This window comes from Haliotis rufescens, unplaced genomic scaffold (assembly GCF_023055435.1).
Source record: "Haliotis rufescens isolate VD_foot unplaced genomic scaffold, xgHalRufe1.0.p SCAF_2, whole genome shotgun sequence".
Taxonomy (NCBI): Eukaryota; Metazoa; Mollusca; class Gastropoda; order Lepetellida; family Haliotidae; genus Haliotis; species Haliotis rufescens.
The window spans coordinates 15,497,303-15,515,638 of record NW_025963890.1 but is presented as its reverse complement, the minus strand read 5'-3'; the positions used below and the strand labels follow the sequence as shown (position 1 = coordinate 15,515,638).

Below are 18,336 nucleotides of genomic sequence, written 5' to 3'. Positions count from 1 at the left end.
GTGCTTAGCTCCGCATCGTATATAACAACTTCCGACTTGTAACCCACGTGTTGAAAAGTGCTCGGATCTGACTTGCACAAGATATTGGGTGTTTTATATGGTAAAGCAACAGTTTTAACATCTTTTTTTGAAACACTTGATTTTGTGTTGAATACTTGAAGCGTGTTTGGTAAAACTTCGTCCGTAACCCCTGCCTCGATTATTTTAAAGATCATTACTGTGAAGATCCGTGTTAGAATTGGTCTTCAGCAACCCATTCTTGCTGTAAAAGGTGACCATGCTTGTCGTAAGAGAGTAACAGGATGAAGTGGTCAGGCTCGCTGACTTGGTTGATGCACGTCATCAAATCCGAAATGTGTAGATTTATGCTCATGATGTCAATCTCTGGAGATTAGATTATTTTCAGATTGCTGTCATATAGCTGGAATATTGCTGAGTGTGACGTTAAACAACAAACTAATAAATTATGGTGTCATATCTTGACATAGATTGTTGTTCATGCCAGCAACCACTGGTTCACATTGCTTATCAACAGGATGCCATGATATGGCGTGAATTTAACTGACAGCCCAATATATCCTGAAACAACATTCACTCAAACTCTGTTGTTTATTGATCATAGATTGCTTGTATTTGATAGATAGCTGGTATACAGTGACGTGAGCGAGGATGGCGACGTCTCTAGCCCGTCAGCTGCAGCAGTTGGCTGTCCCTCACACACAGGCCATACTCGGGGAAGACAAGCGGAAAGTCTCTCTTCTCTTCGACCCCAAAGATGCTGCTACATTTGATAAAGAAACCTTCTATGCCCTTGGTATGTAATGTTACATCAGGGTATATACTTTTCTTTGTTACAAAATGTAAACTGAGGTTCTCAGAACCCCCACTTTGTGGTGTTAAGGTCAGACTTTTATTTTTCAGATTAACATGTATTACTTAAACATGTCAAACAGTAATATACACTTAGTGTTTAGTTTTTGGGACTTTCAAATCACTGATGAAATTGTTCATTCATAAATTTCATAGGATGATCAGGGTTAGAAATTGGCACTAGTCCTATAGTCCTTGCCAAACTGCCCAATGGTAAAGGTATCATAAGGACTAGTAGAAAATTGCCCTTTTTAAGGGTTTTGCTATATGTTATCATTATAAGGACTAGAAATGACGGGGGTATATAATTACCATACATCAAGGAATTCTGTCCGTCCGTCCGTCCTTCTGTAGGCATTTTTGTGTAAGACCTATCACTTGAATACTACTTCGTAGATTCATTTCAAACTTGGTGAAAATTCTGTACACCAATAGGAGAGGTGTAAATTTGATTTCAATATTTGGATTTTCTTAAAAAATACAGCTATTTTTCTTATCAATAGCTATTTTTTTAGCTATTATATCAACATGTTATAATTGTGGAGGAACTTATTTTTCATATTCTTTTCCCATTTACGTGTTGTATGATGATCATGATGATATAATGTTCCAATTATCCCAGAAGAATTCTTGTGGCTCTATGTTCATCATCAGGATCTTTTTTAATTTTGACAATTAATGAAAAAATTCACTATATCACCATGGTAACACTAAAAGTCACTAATTTTAGTATTTTTTTCTGACTATGCACCCACTCCTACAGACATCAGTGTGTGCATGACCAGATCCTTTTATACATATATCTAAATACTTTTTGCCAGGGCTTCGGTAAAATAATTCACATTTTGTGTACCCAACTCTTGACACCTACAACGGGTAGGGGTCTTGAAATGGGGGGTTCGGTACCCAGAAATGCAAATTTGGACTTTATTTTGGTGTTGTGTGTTGCAGGTGTGAATGGTATTGAGGAGCTGGAGGGTATTGATCCCTCCTTCCTGGACTTCCATGAGAGTCTATTCAGCGAGGGCTCCCTCACCTTCGAGAGAAGCGTCCAATCCAAGGAAGTCAACAAAAAACTCAACACCGTCATCTCCAAATTTCTGCTGAAACTATCTCCATTTTTCTTACTCAAGGCAGCCCAAAAGTCTGTTGAATGGTTAATTCAGAGGTAAGGCAGTAGCATATCTGGGTTGTTTTTTCACAAGTTTTTGAACCAAAGTGTAATTTTTAACCTGTCCTATCTCACACTATGCATTTCTTCTTTCTTCTTCGATTCTGTGTGGTAACATGCTTGAGCAGAGTTATCAGCTTCTAAAAAAGCGGGGGCACGGGTGGCCCAGTCGTCTGAGGTGCCGCGATTCGCTATGCAGAGTTGCGTCCTTTGGGCACGCCAGAAACCTATGATTGAGGGTTCGAATCCCGGTTCGCCCCGATTATGTTTCTAGGTTTGTCAGCACCATACCCGTGCTCGTGGGTTTCACTGAAGTTGTAAATGTCTGAGACCTGCATCACTTTGGGCTTTCCTCCCACATTAAGCTGACATGCTGCGATATAGCTGGAATACTGTTAAAAGCGGCGTTAAACCCAACTCACTCACTCACTCACTCTAACAAAGAATCCACCAGAACACACCCCAGCATCACTATAGTCACCTCCCAACCAAAAGGGTCAAACATGTGATCCCGTGAATAGCGACCTACACAACCTGATCACGTGCCTCCTTTGTTCGAGTTTGATCATTAGAGAATACATGTTAGTTTTGTTTTTTTCTCTCAACAATTTCCCTATCCTTAGCGTAGCTGTTTTTGATACCATGCCAATGGGAATGGGAAAGAAGAAGGAAAAAGCGACAGATACTCTGCTTTCTGATCGTTTGCAATGTCGACGAACCTACTTGACCTCTGACCCACATCAAAGTATTGTAATTGTCGGATGGTGTAGCCTTGAATCATGCTGTACAGAGTGCAAACGCAAAGTCTCAAATCCCTCTCCCTCTCTCCATGAACTACATCTGGATCACTGTATGTAAGCAGAATGAGTTCACTGATCGTATCCAGGAAGTGGACCAGGATGTAACAAGGGACACTCATCTGCAGGTTTCCGTGGATCTCCTTCGTCTTCAACAACACCAATTAGAAGAATGTGAGAAAAAGGAACAAAGGTACCCTCAGTTTGTGACTGCCCAACCAGATCTATGTGAGCTCCTCAGTTTGAGACGACCTTCTGCAGCCTCACTCCCAGTTGCTCCACCCGTCACTCGCTACGCTCCATCTTTGCATTTGGGGCATTTGCATAGATCCCTTGTTGCTAAAAGCTATTCCCAGAGGGTAGTGAAAATCATCAAGCATCTTTACTACCACAAGTGGACAGCTTTTGAGGCTTAATGTCACGCTCATGACATTTCCACTTCTACACTTCTGCTAAAACACAACAGAATCGCTGAATATCTTCATGGCCTGCGATCCATGAGTATCTCGCTGCGATGAACTCTGTCATTGCTACTACCACGGGATCGAATATCCCAACTGTTAAACTTCAAATCGCTCATTCGGTCCTACAAGTTGGCAGACCAGTCATCCCAGTTCTGGCCTCTCTCTTGGGATCTTAACATACTTCAACATCTGACTTCTGCGGATTATGAAGCGCTTGCTGACAAAGATTTTGAGGTAATCACTTCCAAGCCCATCTTCTACTGGCTCATGCAACTGCTGCACATATTAGTGAGATCCACGCTCTGGTTGTCAACAGGGTTCAGTTTGAATGGTCCGAGAATGGAAAAGTATTATTGGGTCTGCCCTGGGATTTTGTGGTGGAGAACCAGCTTCCAGGACTGTCTGATTGCCTTTTTATGATCCCGCCACTGATGTCGATCTTGGGTTCGGAAAAGTATCTCATGTCCAGTAAAAGCGCTTCATACTTACTTGGCGCCTGCGAGTCCATGTCCATGCTGCTGGAAGAGGCTCTTCATTCCGCTCTCGACTGCGGCAGAAAAGGAAGTTTACCATACCACGATCTCCTTCTGGCTCCACTCGATCGTCCTACGGGCTTTCACTTTTGCTGGGTTACCTCCACCTGTTGCATGCAACCCACATGAAACTCGGGCTGCCGCATCCACCATGGCCTTACACAGCAATTGCACCCTCTCCGCCATCATTGAAGGGTGCTTTTGGAAGTCAGATACAGTTTTCGCCTCCCCCTATCTCCGTGTCATCTCCGTCACTGATAGGATTTGCAGAGTTTCCACATAAAATCGAAGAGGAAGAGGAAATGCTTAGTGTGAGAGAATATAAGTATATAAATATACAATTTATTGGAAAATTTCCAATTTTATTTGTTAGGTAAGTCTTTTTTCTAATTGGTTTACCATGCTTTTATGCGCTCCACTAACCCCACAAAATTTGGGTAAATTTTTTTTATGCCGCCAAAACAAACATGAGTCCCAACACAAAAATCTTTCTCAAACAAATGGTTAAACTGCAATAGGTTACAGTTGGTGAAATGATGTGACACTCTCAACAACTGTTACAACACTCACAGTGACATATTCATAGAGGGTTTTGAATAAATATTTACATTTTATTTTCCTACATACTGACAAGGATTTATCCCTAAAAATTAGTTAAACCAAGAAGTTTAAAACGTTTGGATTAAAATGAGGAAAAAGTATCTGCTTTAATGGATATTGGCTGCCTGGTTGTCTAATGTGCTCCAGTTTGCTGAGCAGAGTTGTATCCCTTAGATGTACTAGATTCCACTAGTCATGGATTCGTGAAGATCCGGGTTAGAATAGGTCATCCCATGCTTGTCGTAAGAGGCGACTAACAGGTTCGGGGTTACTTGGTTGATGCATGTCATCGCATCCCAATTGCATGGATCGATGCTCATGATTTCAATCACAGGATTGTCTGGTCCAGACTTGATTATTTCCAGACTGCGGTCATATACCGGTAGCTGGAATATTGCTGTATTGCTGAGTGTTATACAATAAACAAACAGACAAATTCAAACCTTGGTCTGAAGCAGAGCCATGAAGTTGAAATATTGAGGGTAAGGTTGAGGTCTAACTGTTGTAGAATTGTTACGAATCTGTCTCCTTTGGTCCCAGATATCACATCCACTTCTACAACGTGGATGACCTGATGATGTGTATCCTGCCCTATCACGACACGAAGATCTTCGTCCGAGCTGTCCAGTTGCTGGATCTCAACAACAAGGATGTCCGACACTGGAGCTGGCTGCAGTCCATACAGGTGGCCTGTTCCTTCTCTTCATTTGCTGTTACAAATGTCCGTCTAATGCCAGGAACACCCTTGTAGGGCATCTTGGGATAGGCTAGTCCCCAGTACCCATGATAGATCCATAGCCAACTACTACGAGAATCACTGATTGTGTGTCGATGGACCTGGCGGCATTGATGGGGTGCTCATGTTATCAACCACTGGTTTGCCTTGCACACCCATAGTTTCATGGAGACTGTTGTGATTGAGCTGTAGTATATTTCTTTCATACACCAGAAATTTGTATCTATAAACATAATGATAGCATTTTCTGACAGGACCTTGATGAATGTGAAGATTTGTCAGATTTGTAGCAATTCATTTTTCAAATGTAATTTAATTTGATATATTGTATTGATGTGATTGTGAAATAACTGAATGGATCAATGTGACTACAAGGGCATAATATGTTATTGTGGTGGTCCCAACTGATTCAGTTTGATATTTTAAATGCAATTAAGTTGTGAACCTGCAAGCTCCTTCCCAATAGTAACATCGCTGCCATTAGTATGGAATCTTGAAATTTGTCCTATAACCCCAAATGAAGTGACATTTATGTTTGTCTCTTTGTCTTTGGGACGTCATTGTGAATTTTGAATAGCTTTACAGCTGACTTTCTATTTCCCACAATAATTTACATTTTGTTTGTTTAATCTGATTTGAGACAAACAAAAAAGCACCCAACTCCAGTAACATTCTCACTATACCAATGGTAGTTGAAATGAAATGGAAATTCAAACTGAGAAAACAGAAAATCATTAAGTTAGAGGAAGAGCATTCAGCCTCAAGACAGTGATCACTTGATGTAAATGTGAAGGTCAGTTGGTTGCGAGTTCACCTCGAAGCATGTGGCAAGCTAAGCTAAAGGTTGTGGCGAGAGGAGTTGTCTGGTAGCAGTGGTAGTATAGAGAGCCCTGTCATCAGGCTTTTGTAGGGAGCTTGGCGGAGCTGCTTCAAAGGGAGGTAACCTGGAAGAGAAAGTTGCCTCAGTGTCATACTGGATCTGTGTCATGTATTCTTTTGTTTACTCTATTTGGTGTATGGTTACTGTTTGTCAGAAACCCGGAGTGCACCTAGCAAGGTCCACCTTGATCAGCCATTGTTGGAAGAACACAGCCTTCCTCTCTTTCCTCTGTGATATGGTGCCGAAGTTTGTAAAGGTGAGTTTGGCATCATTCATCTCATGAACAAACTGTGTATCTTTGATTCTGAAGGGCATCTAAATTCTGAATCTATGCTTTGAACATTTTAGTAGTTTTTTAAAAAGCACAGCAAATCTTAAGGTGCATATGTCTTATTGTGTTTGATCATGATGATGACTGTAAATATTGGGGGCGGTCGGGTAGCCTAGTGGTTAAAGCGTTCGCTCGTCATGCCGAACACCCGGGTTCGATTCCCGACATGGGTACAATGTGTGAAGCCCATTTCTGGTGTCCCCCGCCGTGATATTGCTGGAATATTGCTAAAAGCGGTGTAAAACCATACTCACTCACTCACTCACTCACTCACTGTAAATATTGTATTTAATGGGAAACTTTTTCGGAATGAAGTGTGTTCTTTTCTGCAATATCTCATTGACTTCATGATCCTGATATTGTTAAAAGAGGTGCATGGGCGGCAAAGTTATCTGAGACAAGAGTTGCTTCCCTTAGCAGTGCCAGGATCTGCTGTTCAGTGGTTTGATCAGATTCTCCTTAATTATTAGCCTTAGTTAGTCCGTCAATATAATAAAAGGATTATTTTTGGTTAACCTGAAGTTGTATACTACTAAAACTTACATAGTTTTTGGCTTTCCTTCTCAGTGGTGTTAAGACCAGATTCATCCACCCATTCTTAATAAATGTATCTTTTCTCACCAGGCCAATGAGGATGCAGAAGACACCAACAGCCCTCAGTTTCTGAAGACTGTCTTCTCCTTCTATGCAATGACTGTCATATCTGTGCTGGACGTCTACAAAGTCAATGAACGTCTGCTGTCTGTTCTCATTGAGCCAATAGGACGAGGCCTACAGTCTCGAATTCGAGCCTATCAGGCAGCCTCTTACATGATCATGGCAGAGCTGTTTCACAAGGCAAAGGTCAAGAAGGACCTATCAGAAACCTTCATACATCTTGTCTGCAAAGTAAGTTTCAAGTTCACTCTCTTCTCATTTTCTCTTATGGTACACAATGGGGAGACCTATAACTGTTATATAATTACTTTGATCTTATAAGGTCATTAGGAATTAATTATTTAAGAAATAACCATGCCTACAAGTCATTTATTTATTTCTTATATGAGATATCAACATTTTGTACAGCTTCTTTACAGATGTTAATAAAATGTACAAGCTTTAAAAGTATTTAAATAATTATGACTCCCTGAATACAATCCAACCTTGGGAATGTCAGACAAGTAAATTTTATGAACAGGGGGTTCCTGGATATTCTCACAATTTTCATGTTTATTATCTGTACTTTTCTCCCATTACCGGTTGTCATATCTCTCCCACTTTTGGATGTGATCATTCGGCCATTGCGTTTATATCTGTGTTGCCCAGCTACATCTATGGCGAACAACTCACTAGACACTTCCCTCCCAAAAATAACGTTGTCCAATTTACGCATCATATCAAATTGCCAGTGCATGTTTGAATCTCCAGAAATGACATCGGTATAGAACAATGTTTTATGCAATTTGTTCTTTGCAATTTATTGCGTAGCTATGTTATATAAGATTGTCATCCCCCACCTCACTACCGAACACCCCTGACAAGATACATCATATCTATGGTCCATCAACTCTGTTTCAGTTCATCAACCCCCAGATGGCTACAGAGGCGGTCACCTGCATCCTCATCATATTTCAGACTCAAGATGTCACCAAACTGCATAAGAAGTAAGCGCTGTTTCCATTTTTGGGTAGAATACGTCTTCAGCAACCCATGCTTGTTGTAAGCATGGTAAGAGGCGACTAACGGGAGTGGGTGGTCAGGCTCGCTGACTTGGTTGATGCGTGTCATCATATCTCGATTGCGTGCTCATGATATGAATCACTGGATTGTCTGGTCCAGACTCGATTATTTACAGACTGCTGTCATATAGCTGGAATATTGCTGAGTGCAGCGTTAAACAACAAACAAACAAACCCATTTGCGATATACAAGTAGTCTACTGGCACAATCCATCACCTCCGTTTACACTGTAGATATGTTTAAGATCCTGCCTCTCTTGGTGTTATACTTGTTTGATTCTTTTAAGAGCCTACATATTTTAGTATGTCAAGGTTGAATTTAAGAAATAAAATTGGAAGAGATAAACAATCTGAAGGTATCTCTTTTGAAACAAATGGATAATGAATTCTTCTGATTGATACCTTATCCTCCTTATTGCTGCCTACTTTCAGGAATTTCAAGTACCTCTCCCGCCAGCCCACCCTCGCATCAGTCATCAAGAAGCTGTCAGAAACCTACAACGTCCAGCCTCTTCTGCAGCCTCTCCTCGGGAACCTTGTGCCTGCAGCATTCAAAGAGTCCGCTCTCAACATCATCAGCAGCGACAGCAGCGAAGACGAGGGTGGACCACGACCACAGCTCATGTCACTGCTGCAGGATCTCTTGACGAACGTGGCACTGCAGGAGAATACCGCCATTGGTGTGGCAAAGTAAGGCTGGGCGTTATCACTGTCATTGTGGCAAAATGCACCTGGGGAGATGACTCCCGTCATTGTTGCAAAATAAAGTTGGGGAGCCTACTACTTTTATTGTAGCAAATTAAGGCTGCTGTTAGTGTGGCTAAGTGGGTTTTGGAGACTATCGCTTTGTTCTTTTCCTTTAATACATTGTTACTTTGTCTCATTAAAGGTCAACCAAGTCAAGCTGCCTGAACTTGTGACATTTATTATTTCAGAAACGTCCTGCGTAACTTCATCTCGAACCTTCTGCGCGACCAGGACCACCAAGAGTCTCACCACACCACCGTCCGAGGCATCGTCAGGCAGCTGGAGGCCAAGTATGTGATCCTTAGGGAGGGTTAAGGATGTGGGCTGGTAGGATTTTGTATTCACAGAGCACCTCAAGCTGTTGTGTGTTGACCTGCTCACATGGTTTGAAGTCTATCCATTGCTGCTGTAAACTGATGTGGTTGGGAATCATGGTTTAACAGCCGAAAAGTAGTAATGTTTGTGTGAATTAAGGATTTGTTTCGTTTGTTCAGAGGAAATAGCTTAAGATGCTGAAATACATGGTGTTTTGTGTGCCAGGTACCCGAATGCTCTGGATATTGCCACGGATGATGTGATGCTGTCCACAAGTTGCCAGGAAGAGAAAGAAGCCATCACTTCCTTCCTGAACTTGTCGGCCATGACAACCCAGCACCAGATCCTCCCTGACAACAGCACCAGTCTTGTCCTGTGTCTCAACCACCGACAGGCCTCGGTCAGACAGAGTGCCGTCACCTACATGCTTGAACACATGGGGAAGGTGGGTAGCTGGAGATGTTGGTTTCTAGTAGACCAGTCTTGTACTGTGTTAGTCAGGCAGAGTGCTGTCACCTACATGCTTGAACACATGGGGAAGGTGTGTAGCTAGAGATGTTGGTTTCTAGTAGACCAGTCTTGTACTGTGTTAGTCAGACAGAGTGCTGTCACCTACATGCTTGAACACATGGGGAAGGTGGGTAGCTACAGATGTTGGTTTCTAGTAGATCAGTCTTGTACTGTGTTAGTCAGACAGAGTGCTGTCACCTACATGCTTGAACACATGGGGAAGGTGGGTAGCTAGAGATGTTGGTTTCTAGTAGATCAGTCTTGTACTGTGTTAGTCAGACAGAGTGCTGTCACCTACATGCTTGAACACATGGGGAAGGTGGGTAGCTAGAGATGTTGGTTTCTAGTAGATCAGTCTTGTACTGTGTTAGTCAGACAGAGTGCTGTCACCTACATGCTTGAACACATGGGGAAGGTGGGTAGCTAGAGATGTTGGTTTCTAGTAGATCAGTCTTGTACTGTGTTAGTCAGACAGAGTGCTGTCACCTACATGCTTGAACACATGGGGAAGGTGGGTAGCTAGAGATGTTGGTTTCTAGTAGACCAGTCTTGTACTGTTAGTCAGACAGAGTGCTGTCACCTACATGCTTGAACACATGGGGAAGGTGGGTAGCTAGAGATGTTGGTTTCTAGTAGACCAGTCTTGTACTGTGTTAGTCAGGCAGAGTGCTGTCACCTACATGCTTGAACACATGGGGAAGGTGTGTAGCTGGAGATGTTGGTTTCTAGTAGATCAGTCTTGTACTGTGTTAGTCAGACAGAGTGCTGTCACCTACATGCTTGAACACATGGGGAAGGTGGGTAGCTAGAGATGTTGGTTTCTAGTAGATCAGTCTTGTACTGTGTTAGTCAGACAGAGTGCTGTCACCTACATGCTTGAACACATGGGGAAGGTGGGTAGCAAGAGATGTTGGTTTCTAGTAGATCAGTCTTGTACTGTGTTAGTCAGACAGAGTGCTGTCACCTACATGCTTGAACACATGGGGAAGGTGGGTAGCAAGAGATGTTGGTTTCTAGTAGATCAGTCTTGTACTGTGTTAGTCAGACAGAGTGCTGTCACCTACATGCTTGAACACATGGGGAAGGTGGGTAGCTAGAGATGTTGGTTTCTAGTAGATCAGTCTTGTACTGTGTTAGTCAGACAGAGTGCCGTCACCTACATGCTTGAACACACGGGGAAGGTGGGTAGCTAGAGATGTTGGTTTCTAGTAGATCAGTCTTGTACTGTGTTAGTCAGACAGAGTGCTGTCACCTACATGCTTGAACACATGGGGAAGGTGGGTAGCAAGAGATGTTGGTTTCTAGTAGATCAGTCTTGTACTGTGTTAGTCAGACAGAGTGCTGTCACCTACATGCTTGAACACATGGGGAAGGTGGGTAGCTAGAGATGTTGGTTTCTAGTAGATCAGTCTTGTACTGTGTTAGTCAGACAGAGTGCTGTCACCTACATGCTTGAACACATGGGGAAGGTGGGTAGCAAGAGATGTTGGTTTCTAGTAGACCAGTCTTGTACTGTGTTAGTCAGACAGAGCGCTGTCACCTACATGCTTGAACACATGGGGAAGGTGTGTAGCTAGAGATGTTGGTTTCTAGTAGACCAGTCTTGTACTGTTAGTCAGACAGAGTGCTGTCACCTACATGCTTGAACACATGGGGAAGGTGGGTAGCTAGAGATGTTGGTTTCTAGTAGACCAGTCTTGTATTGTTAGTCAGGCAGAGTGCTGTCACCTACATGCTTGAACACATGGGGAAGGTGGGTAGCTAGGGATGTTGGTTTCTAGTAGACCAGTCTTGTACTGTTAGTCAGACAGAGTGCCGTCACCTACATGCTTGAACACATGGGGAAGGTGGGTAGCTAGGGATGTTGGTTTCTAGTAGACCAGTCTTGTATTGTTAGTCAGACAGAGTGCTGTCACCTACATGCTTGAACACATGGGGAAGGTGGGTAGCTAGAGATGTTGGTTTCTAGTAGACCAGTCTTGTACTGTTAGTCAGGCAGAGCGCTGTCACTTACATGCTTGAACACATGGGGAAGGTGGGTAGCTGGAGATGTTGGTTTCTAGTAGACCAGTCTTCTACTGTGTTAGTCAGGCAGAGTGCTGTCACCTACATGCTTGAACACATGGGGAAGGTGGGTAGCTAGAGATGTTGGTTTCTAGTAGACCAGTCTTCTACTGTGTTAGTCAGGCAGAGTGCTGTCACCTACATGCTTGAACACATGGGGAAGGTGGGTAGCTAGAGATGTTGGTTTCTAGTAGACCAGTCTTGTACTGTGTTAGTCAGACAGAGTGCTGTCACCTACATGCTTGAACACATGGGGAAGGTGGGTAGCTAGAGATGTTGGTTTCTAGTAGACCAGTCTTGTACTGTGTTAGTCAGACAGAGTGCTGTCACCTACATGCTTGAACACATGGGGAAGGTGGGTAGCTAGAGATGTTGGTTTCTAGTAGACCAGTCTTCTACTGTGTTAGTCAGGCAGAGTGCTGTCACCTACATGCTTTAACACATGGGGAAGGTGGGTAGCTAGAGATGTTGGTTTCTAGTAGACCAGTCTTGTACTGTTAGTCAGACAGAGTGCTGTCACCTACATGCTTGAACACATGGGGAAGGTGGGTAGCTAGAGATGTTGGTTTCTAGTAGATCAGTCTTGTACTGTGTTAGTCAGGCAGAGTGCTGTCACCTACATGCTTGAACACATGGGGAAGGTGTGTAGCTGGAGATGTTGGTTTCTAGTAGATCAGTCTTGTACTGTGTTAGTCAGACAGAGTGCTGTCACCTACATGCTTGAACACATGGGGAAGGTGGGTAGCTAGAGATGTTGGTTTCTAGTAGATCAGTCTTGTACTGTGTTAGTCAGACAGAGTGCTGTCACCTACATGCTTGAACACATGGGGAAGGTGGGTAGCTACAGATGTTGGTTTCTAGTAGATCAGTCTTGTACTGTGTTAGTCAGACAGAGTGCTGTCACCTACATGCTTGAACACATGGGGAAGGTGGGTAGCTAGAGATGTTGGTTTCTAGTAAATCAGTCTTGTACTGTGTTAGTCAGACAGAGTGCTGTCACCTACATGCTTGAACACATGGGGAAGGTGGGTAGCTACAGATGTTGGTTTCTAGTAGATCAGTCTTGTACTGTGTTAGTCAGACAGAGTGCTGTCACCTACATGCTTGAACACATGGGGAAGGTGGGTAGCTGGAGATGTTGGTTTCTAGTAGACCAGTCTTGTACTGTTAGTCAGACAGAGTGCTGTCACCTACATGCTTGAACACATGGGGAAGGTGGGTAGCTAGAGATGTTGGTTTCTAGTAGACCAGTCTTGTACTGTGTTAGTCAGGCAGAGTGCTGTCACCTACATGCTTGAACACATGGGGAAGGTGGGTAGCTAGAGATGTTGGTTTCTAGTAGATCAGTCTTGTACTGTGTTAGTCAGACAGAGTGCTGTCACCTACATGCTTGAACACATGGGGAAGGTGGGTAGTTGGAGATGTTGGTTTCTAGTAGACCAGTCTTGTACTGTTAGTCAGACAGAGCGCTGTCACCTACATGCTTGAACACATGGGGAAGGTGGGTAGCTAGAGATGTTGGTTTCTAGTAGACCAGTCTTGTACTGTTAGTCAGACAGAGTGCCGTCACCTACATGCTTGAACACATGGGGAAGGTGGGTAGCTAGAGATGTTGGTTTCTAGTAGACCAGTCTTGTACTGTTAGTCAGACAGAGCGCTGTCACCTACATGCTTGAACACATGGGGAAGGTGGGTAGTTGGAGATGTTGGTTTCTAGTAGACCAGTCTTGTACTGTTAGTCAGACAGAGCGCTGTCACCTACATGCTTGAACACATGGGGAAGGTGGGTAGCTAGAGATGTTGGTTTCTAGTAGACCAGTCTTGTACTGTTAGTCAGACAGAGTGCTGTCACCTACATGCTTGAACACATGGGGAAGGTGGGTAGCTAGAGATGTTGGTTTCTAGTAGACCAGTCTTGTACTGTGTTAGTCAGACAGAGTGCTGTCACCTACATGCTTGAACACATGGGGAAGGTGGGTAGCTACAGATGTTGGTTTCTAGTAGACCAGTCTTGTACTGTGTTAGTCAGACAGAGTGCTGTCACCTACATGCTTGAACACATGGGGAAGGTGGGTAGCTACAGATGTTGGTTTCTAGTAGACCAGTCTTGTACTGTGTTAGTCAGACAGAGTGCTGTCACCTACATGCTTGAACACATGGGGAAGGTGGGTAGCTAGAGATGTTGGTTTCTAGTAGATCAGTCTTGTACTGTGTTAGTCAGACAGAGTGCTGTCACCTACATGCTTGAACACATGGGGAAGGTGGGTAGCTACAGATGTTGGTTTCTAGTAGATCAGTCTTGTACTGTGTTAGTCAGACAGAGCGCTGTCACCTACATGCTTGAACACATGGGGAAGGTGGGTAGCTGGAGATGTTGGTTTCTAGTAGATCAGTCTTGTACTGTGTTAGTCAGACAGAGTGCTGTCACCTACATGCTTGAACACATGGGGAAGGTGGGTAGCTGGAGATGTTGGTTTCTAGTAGACCAGTCTTGTACTGTTAGTCAGACAGAGTGCTGTCACCTACATGCTTGAACACATGGGGAAGGTGGGTAGCTAGAGATGTTGGTTTCTAGTAGACCAGTCTTGTACTGTGTTAGTCAGGCAGAGTGCTGTCACCTACATGCTTGAACACATGGGGAAGGTGTGTAGCTGGAGATGTTGGTTTCTAGTAGACCAGTCTTGTACTGTGTTAGTCAGACAGAGTGCTGTCACCTACATGCTTGAACACATGGGGAAGGTGGGTAGCTAGAGATGTTGGTTTCTAGTAGACCAGTCTTGTACTGTGTTAGTCAGACAGAGTGCTGTCACCTACATGCTTGAACACATGGGGAAGGTGGGTAGCTAGAGATGTTGGTTTCTAGTAGACCAGTCTTGTACTGTGTTAGTCAGACAGAGTGCTGTCACCTACATGCTTGAACACATGGGGAAGGTGGGTAGCTAGAGATGTTGGTTTCTAGTAGACCAGTCTTGTACTGTGTTAGTCAGACAGAGTGCTGTCACCTACATGCTTGAACACATGGGGAAGGTGGGTAGCTAGAGATGTTGGTTTCTAGTAGGCCAGTCTTGTACTGTTAGTCAGACAGAGCGCTGTCACCTACATGCTTGAACACATGGGGAAGGTGGGTAGCTAGAGATGTTGGTTTCTAGTAGACCAGTCTTGTCTTTGCAGTCATTCAGCATGCTTCAACATGTTGGGAAGGGGGGTAGCTGAGAGATGTGGTCGTGACAGAAATACTTTCTTTCAGTCTGCACCAAACATGAGCTAATTGAACTGAATGAAAGGTCAAGGTCACAGTTACTCAAATAAAGAATTACCGGGATCCGATTCACCAGCAGTTGTTAAGTTGTAAGCCCTGGTCAGAGGTTTCCTCTGCGATATCTGTTACAGAACATGTACAACTAATCCCTGTGAAATACAACAGCTTGTATACTCAAATCTCATCATTTATGATCAAGAGTTTTTTCTGAAGTAAAAAAACAGTTTGATTGTTTTGCCTAGCTTGAGGACACTGACTTCATTTCCGAGTCAGTACTGGCACGACTGCGAGATGACAACCCGGAGATCGTGAAGATGATTCTGCAGTATGAGAAGGTGAGGCTCGCCTTGCAATGAATGAAAGATGATTTGTTCTTTTTCTTGTCTTATAAATAACTTGACCCTGTTTGACCCATTGATCCTGTTTCCTGTGTTGATGTTGGCCCTGATTTCAAAGCTCAAAACTGTTCTCAAGGTGTGTTCTTTTCAGTAAAATGTATATTTTTTTACCATATTTACCACGTTTACAGCTTGATTGAGAATTGGTTCTCTAACATTATTTGCAAGCATTTAAATGTAGTCAAAATAAATTTCAAGCAAGCTTCATTTTGTGTTGGCAGCTGCTTGATCTGGTGGATGACAAGGCAGAGCTCCAGAGTTGTCTGCTGCAGCTGCTCCAGACGTACAGCACACCACCAAGCAGGTCAGTGATAGCAACAACCAGCAAAGGTAGTTCAATTCAGCCTTGGGGGCACGGGTGGCCCAGTCATCTAAGGCACCGCGATTCGCTGTGCAGAGTTGCGTCCCTTGGGCACGCCAGAAACCTATGATTGTTGGTTTGAATCGCGGTTCGCCCCGATTATGTTTCTAGGTTTGTCAGCACCATACCCGTGCTTGTGGGTTTCACGGAAGTGGTAAACGTCTGAGACCTGCATCACTTCGGGCTTTCCACCCACATTAAGCTGACACGCCGCAATATAACTGGAATATTGTTAAAAGCGGCGTTAAACCAAACTCACTCACTCACTCACTCACTCACTCACTCACTCACTCACTCACTCACTCACTCACTCACTCACTCACTCACTCACTCACTCACTCACTCACTCACTCACTACCTCCCTCCCTCCCTCCCTCCCTCACCCACCCAATTCAGCCTTGTCCCCAGCCGGCAATGTTGAGAGTATCTCTGTTAGACCTGGCTGATTGTGTTATCGGAACCATAAAGCAAGGTCCAAGGCTATGAACTCATTATTTGCCTGGTTCAGACTTGATTATTTACAGGCTGCCGTAATACAGCAGGCACATTGCTGACTGCAGTGTAAAACAACATTCACTCACCTTGCCTCGGGGCAAAATCTCATCATGTTTATACTTATTTTTATACACATCAACCATGTGTTCATATAAAGAGAGACCTGTGAAGACCCGGGGTAGAATAGGTCTTCAGCAACCCATGCTTGCCATAAAAGTCAACTATGCTTGTCATAAGAGGTGACTGATGGGATCGGGTAATCAGGCTCACTGACTTGGTTGATGCATCTCATCATATCCCAATGGATCGATGCTTATCCAGACTCAGTTATTTACAGACCGCCATCATATAGCTGGAATATTGCTGAGTGCGGTGTCAAACAACAAACAGAGCACCTAGATATGTCTTTTTCTATTTCAAATGTTTTAAATTCATTTCTTCAAAGTTTGCCTCAATAGCCTGGTATGCAGTATGTACTTGAGTAATACTTTGTTCTTTGCACCTCCATTACATTCAGTAAAAGGCGACTATGCTTGTCGTAAAAGGCAACTAACGGGATTGGGTGTTCAGGCGCGCTGACTTGGTTGATACATGTCATCGATCCCAATTGCGTGGATCGATGCTCATGATATTAATCACTGGATTGTCTGGTCCAGACTCGATTATTTACAGACTGCCGTCATATAGCTGGAATATTGCTGAGTGCGGCGTTAAACAACAAACCAACCAACCAACCAACCAACCAACCATTACATTCATACATATCAGATACGATCATATTCATTCAGTCATTTGCAGCAATTTTATTGGTTAGTCAGAGGATAGAACTCCGGCCATGCCATCTATCTCATAGCTATCTCATACCAAGTCAGGATTATTAGCATTGATGTGTCTATCATGCTGATTCAGTGTGTTGTTCTTGTAGCCCCATGTGCCCCTACATCCTCAAGTGGGTGTGTGAGGAGAAGGCTGTCTCGGAGGACGTCGCCCTGGTCGCTGTGGTAACTCACCTCTTCCTCCTGTCAGGGCACATGTCCCAGGTCGACCTGGTCAAGCAGGTGTTTGAGTCATCCCTGGCCAAGAGGAACAAGCTTCTCAAAGCATTAAAGAAAGGTGGGCCTGAATTGCCAACATTTTGTCCTATGCCGAGAGATTTCAACAGCTAGCTGCATCCTTGATGATCCTGTGTGTTATGTCTCAATGCTATTGTGTTCATTACCCTGGACCTATTTTCCACCATTACTTTACTTTGGAGGTGCTCTCACCATGTTCCTTGTCACGAACTTAATACCTGTGAAGATCTGGGTTAGAATAGGTCTTCAGCAACCCATGCTTGTCATAAGAGGCGACTAATTTTATTGGGTGTTTAGGATCACTGACTTGGTTGATATGTCATCGCAACCTAATTGCGTGGATCGATGCTCATGATGTCAATCACTGGATTGTCTAGTAAACACTTGATTATTTACAGACCGCCATCAAATAGCTGAAATATTGCTGAGTGCGGCGTTAAATAAGAAACAAACCAAACCCGCATGATTTAACTAAAATATTCATTTGTAATTGTCATGCCAACGACGTGTTTCATCTTCAGCTTGATTTGTCATATGCTGTTCATTTCTCAACACTCTCAAAGCAATCCTTCTGTGATGTGGACGACTATGGGTTTTTTCCAGATTGGTTGCCTTCTTTCTTGAAAGTTGTTGGGTCCGGTCGCTCTGTGGACAGTTTTGTTGGTATGAATGAGATGCTGACAAAGTGTCTCGGTCAGGCGATGCTGGGGTGTCATGGCTCTGACTCCGTGAAACAGGTGAGAATCTGAGGCTTGTCACTCTCTCCTTGCAGCCTCCCTGGATTCTGGGTTTGAATCCGTGACCTATGCTGGTGTGGGTGGTCAGGCTCATTGCTTATTGTTAAAATTGTTTCCCTTTCTTTTTAAGTTAAAGTGTCTGCCTAATTTCTGCTAAACAGAGACTAATCCATCCTGAAATATGGCACTGGAGCACTGCACAACTGACTGTGTGTCTGGTAACATTGCTGGCAGGCTGATTTTGGACAATGCACCAAAGCCCCTGGTTCATGCCTCA

General features: G+C 43.7%; 1 protein-coding gene across 1 annotated transcript in view; it reads left to right on the top strand.

Annotated features, from left to right (window-relative positions):
• The first annotated feature begins 10 nt into the window (after positions 1 to 10).
• The window catches only part of LOC124135566 (HEAT repeat-containing protein 1-like), a 58,322-nt gene continuing 39,996 nt past the window's right edge, over positions 11 to 18,336 (top strand). Inside the window, exons 1-14 of the mRNA XM_048399673.1 lie at positions 11 to 100; positions 641 to 814; positions 1,822 to 2,038; positions 4,976 to 5,120; positions 6,206 to 6,307; positions 7,007 to 7,270; positions 7,940 to 8,025; positions 8,533 to 8,790; positions 9,036 to 9,137; positions 9,388 to 9,607; positions 15,238 to 15,330; positions 15,615 to 15,697; positions 17,175 to 17,362; positions 17,926 to 18,059. Coding sequence (XP_048255630.1) covers positions 670 to 814; positions 1,822 to 2,038; positions 4,976 to 5,120; positions 6,206 to 6,307; positions 7,007 to 7,270; positions 7,940 to 8,025; positions 8,533 to 8,790; positions 9,036 to 9,137; positions 9,388 to 9,607; positions 15,238 to 15,330; positions 15,615 to 15,697; positions 17,175 to 17,362; positions 17,926 to 18,059 — 2,037 coding nt within the window. The 5' untranslated portion in view covers positions 11 to 100; positions 641 to 669. The remainder of the gene's footprint in view (positions 101 to 640; positions 815 to 1,821; positions 2,039 to 4,975; positions 5,121 to 6,205; positions 6,308 to 7,006; positions 7,271 to 7,939; positions 8,026 to 8,532; positions 8,791 to 9,035; positions 9,138 to 9,387; positions 9,608 to 15,237; positions 15,331 to 15,614; positions 15,698 to 17,174; positions 17,363 to 17,925; positions 18,060 to 18,336) is intronic.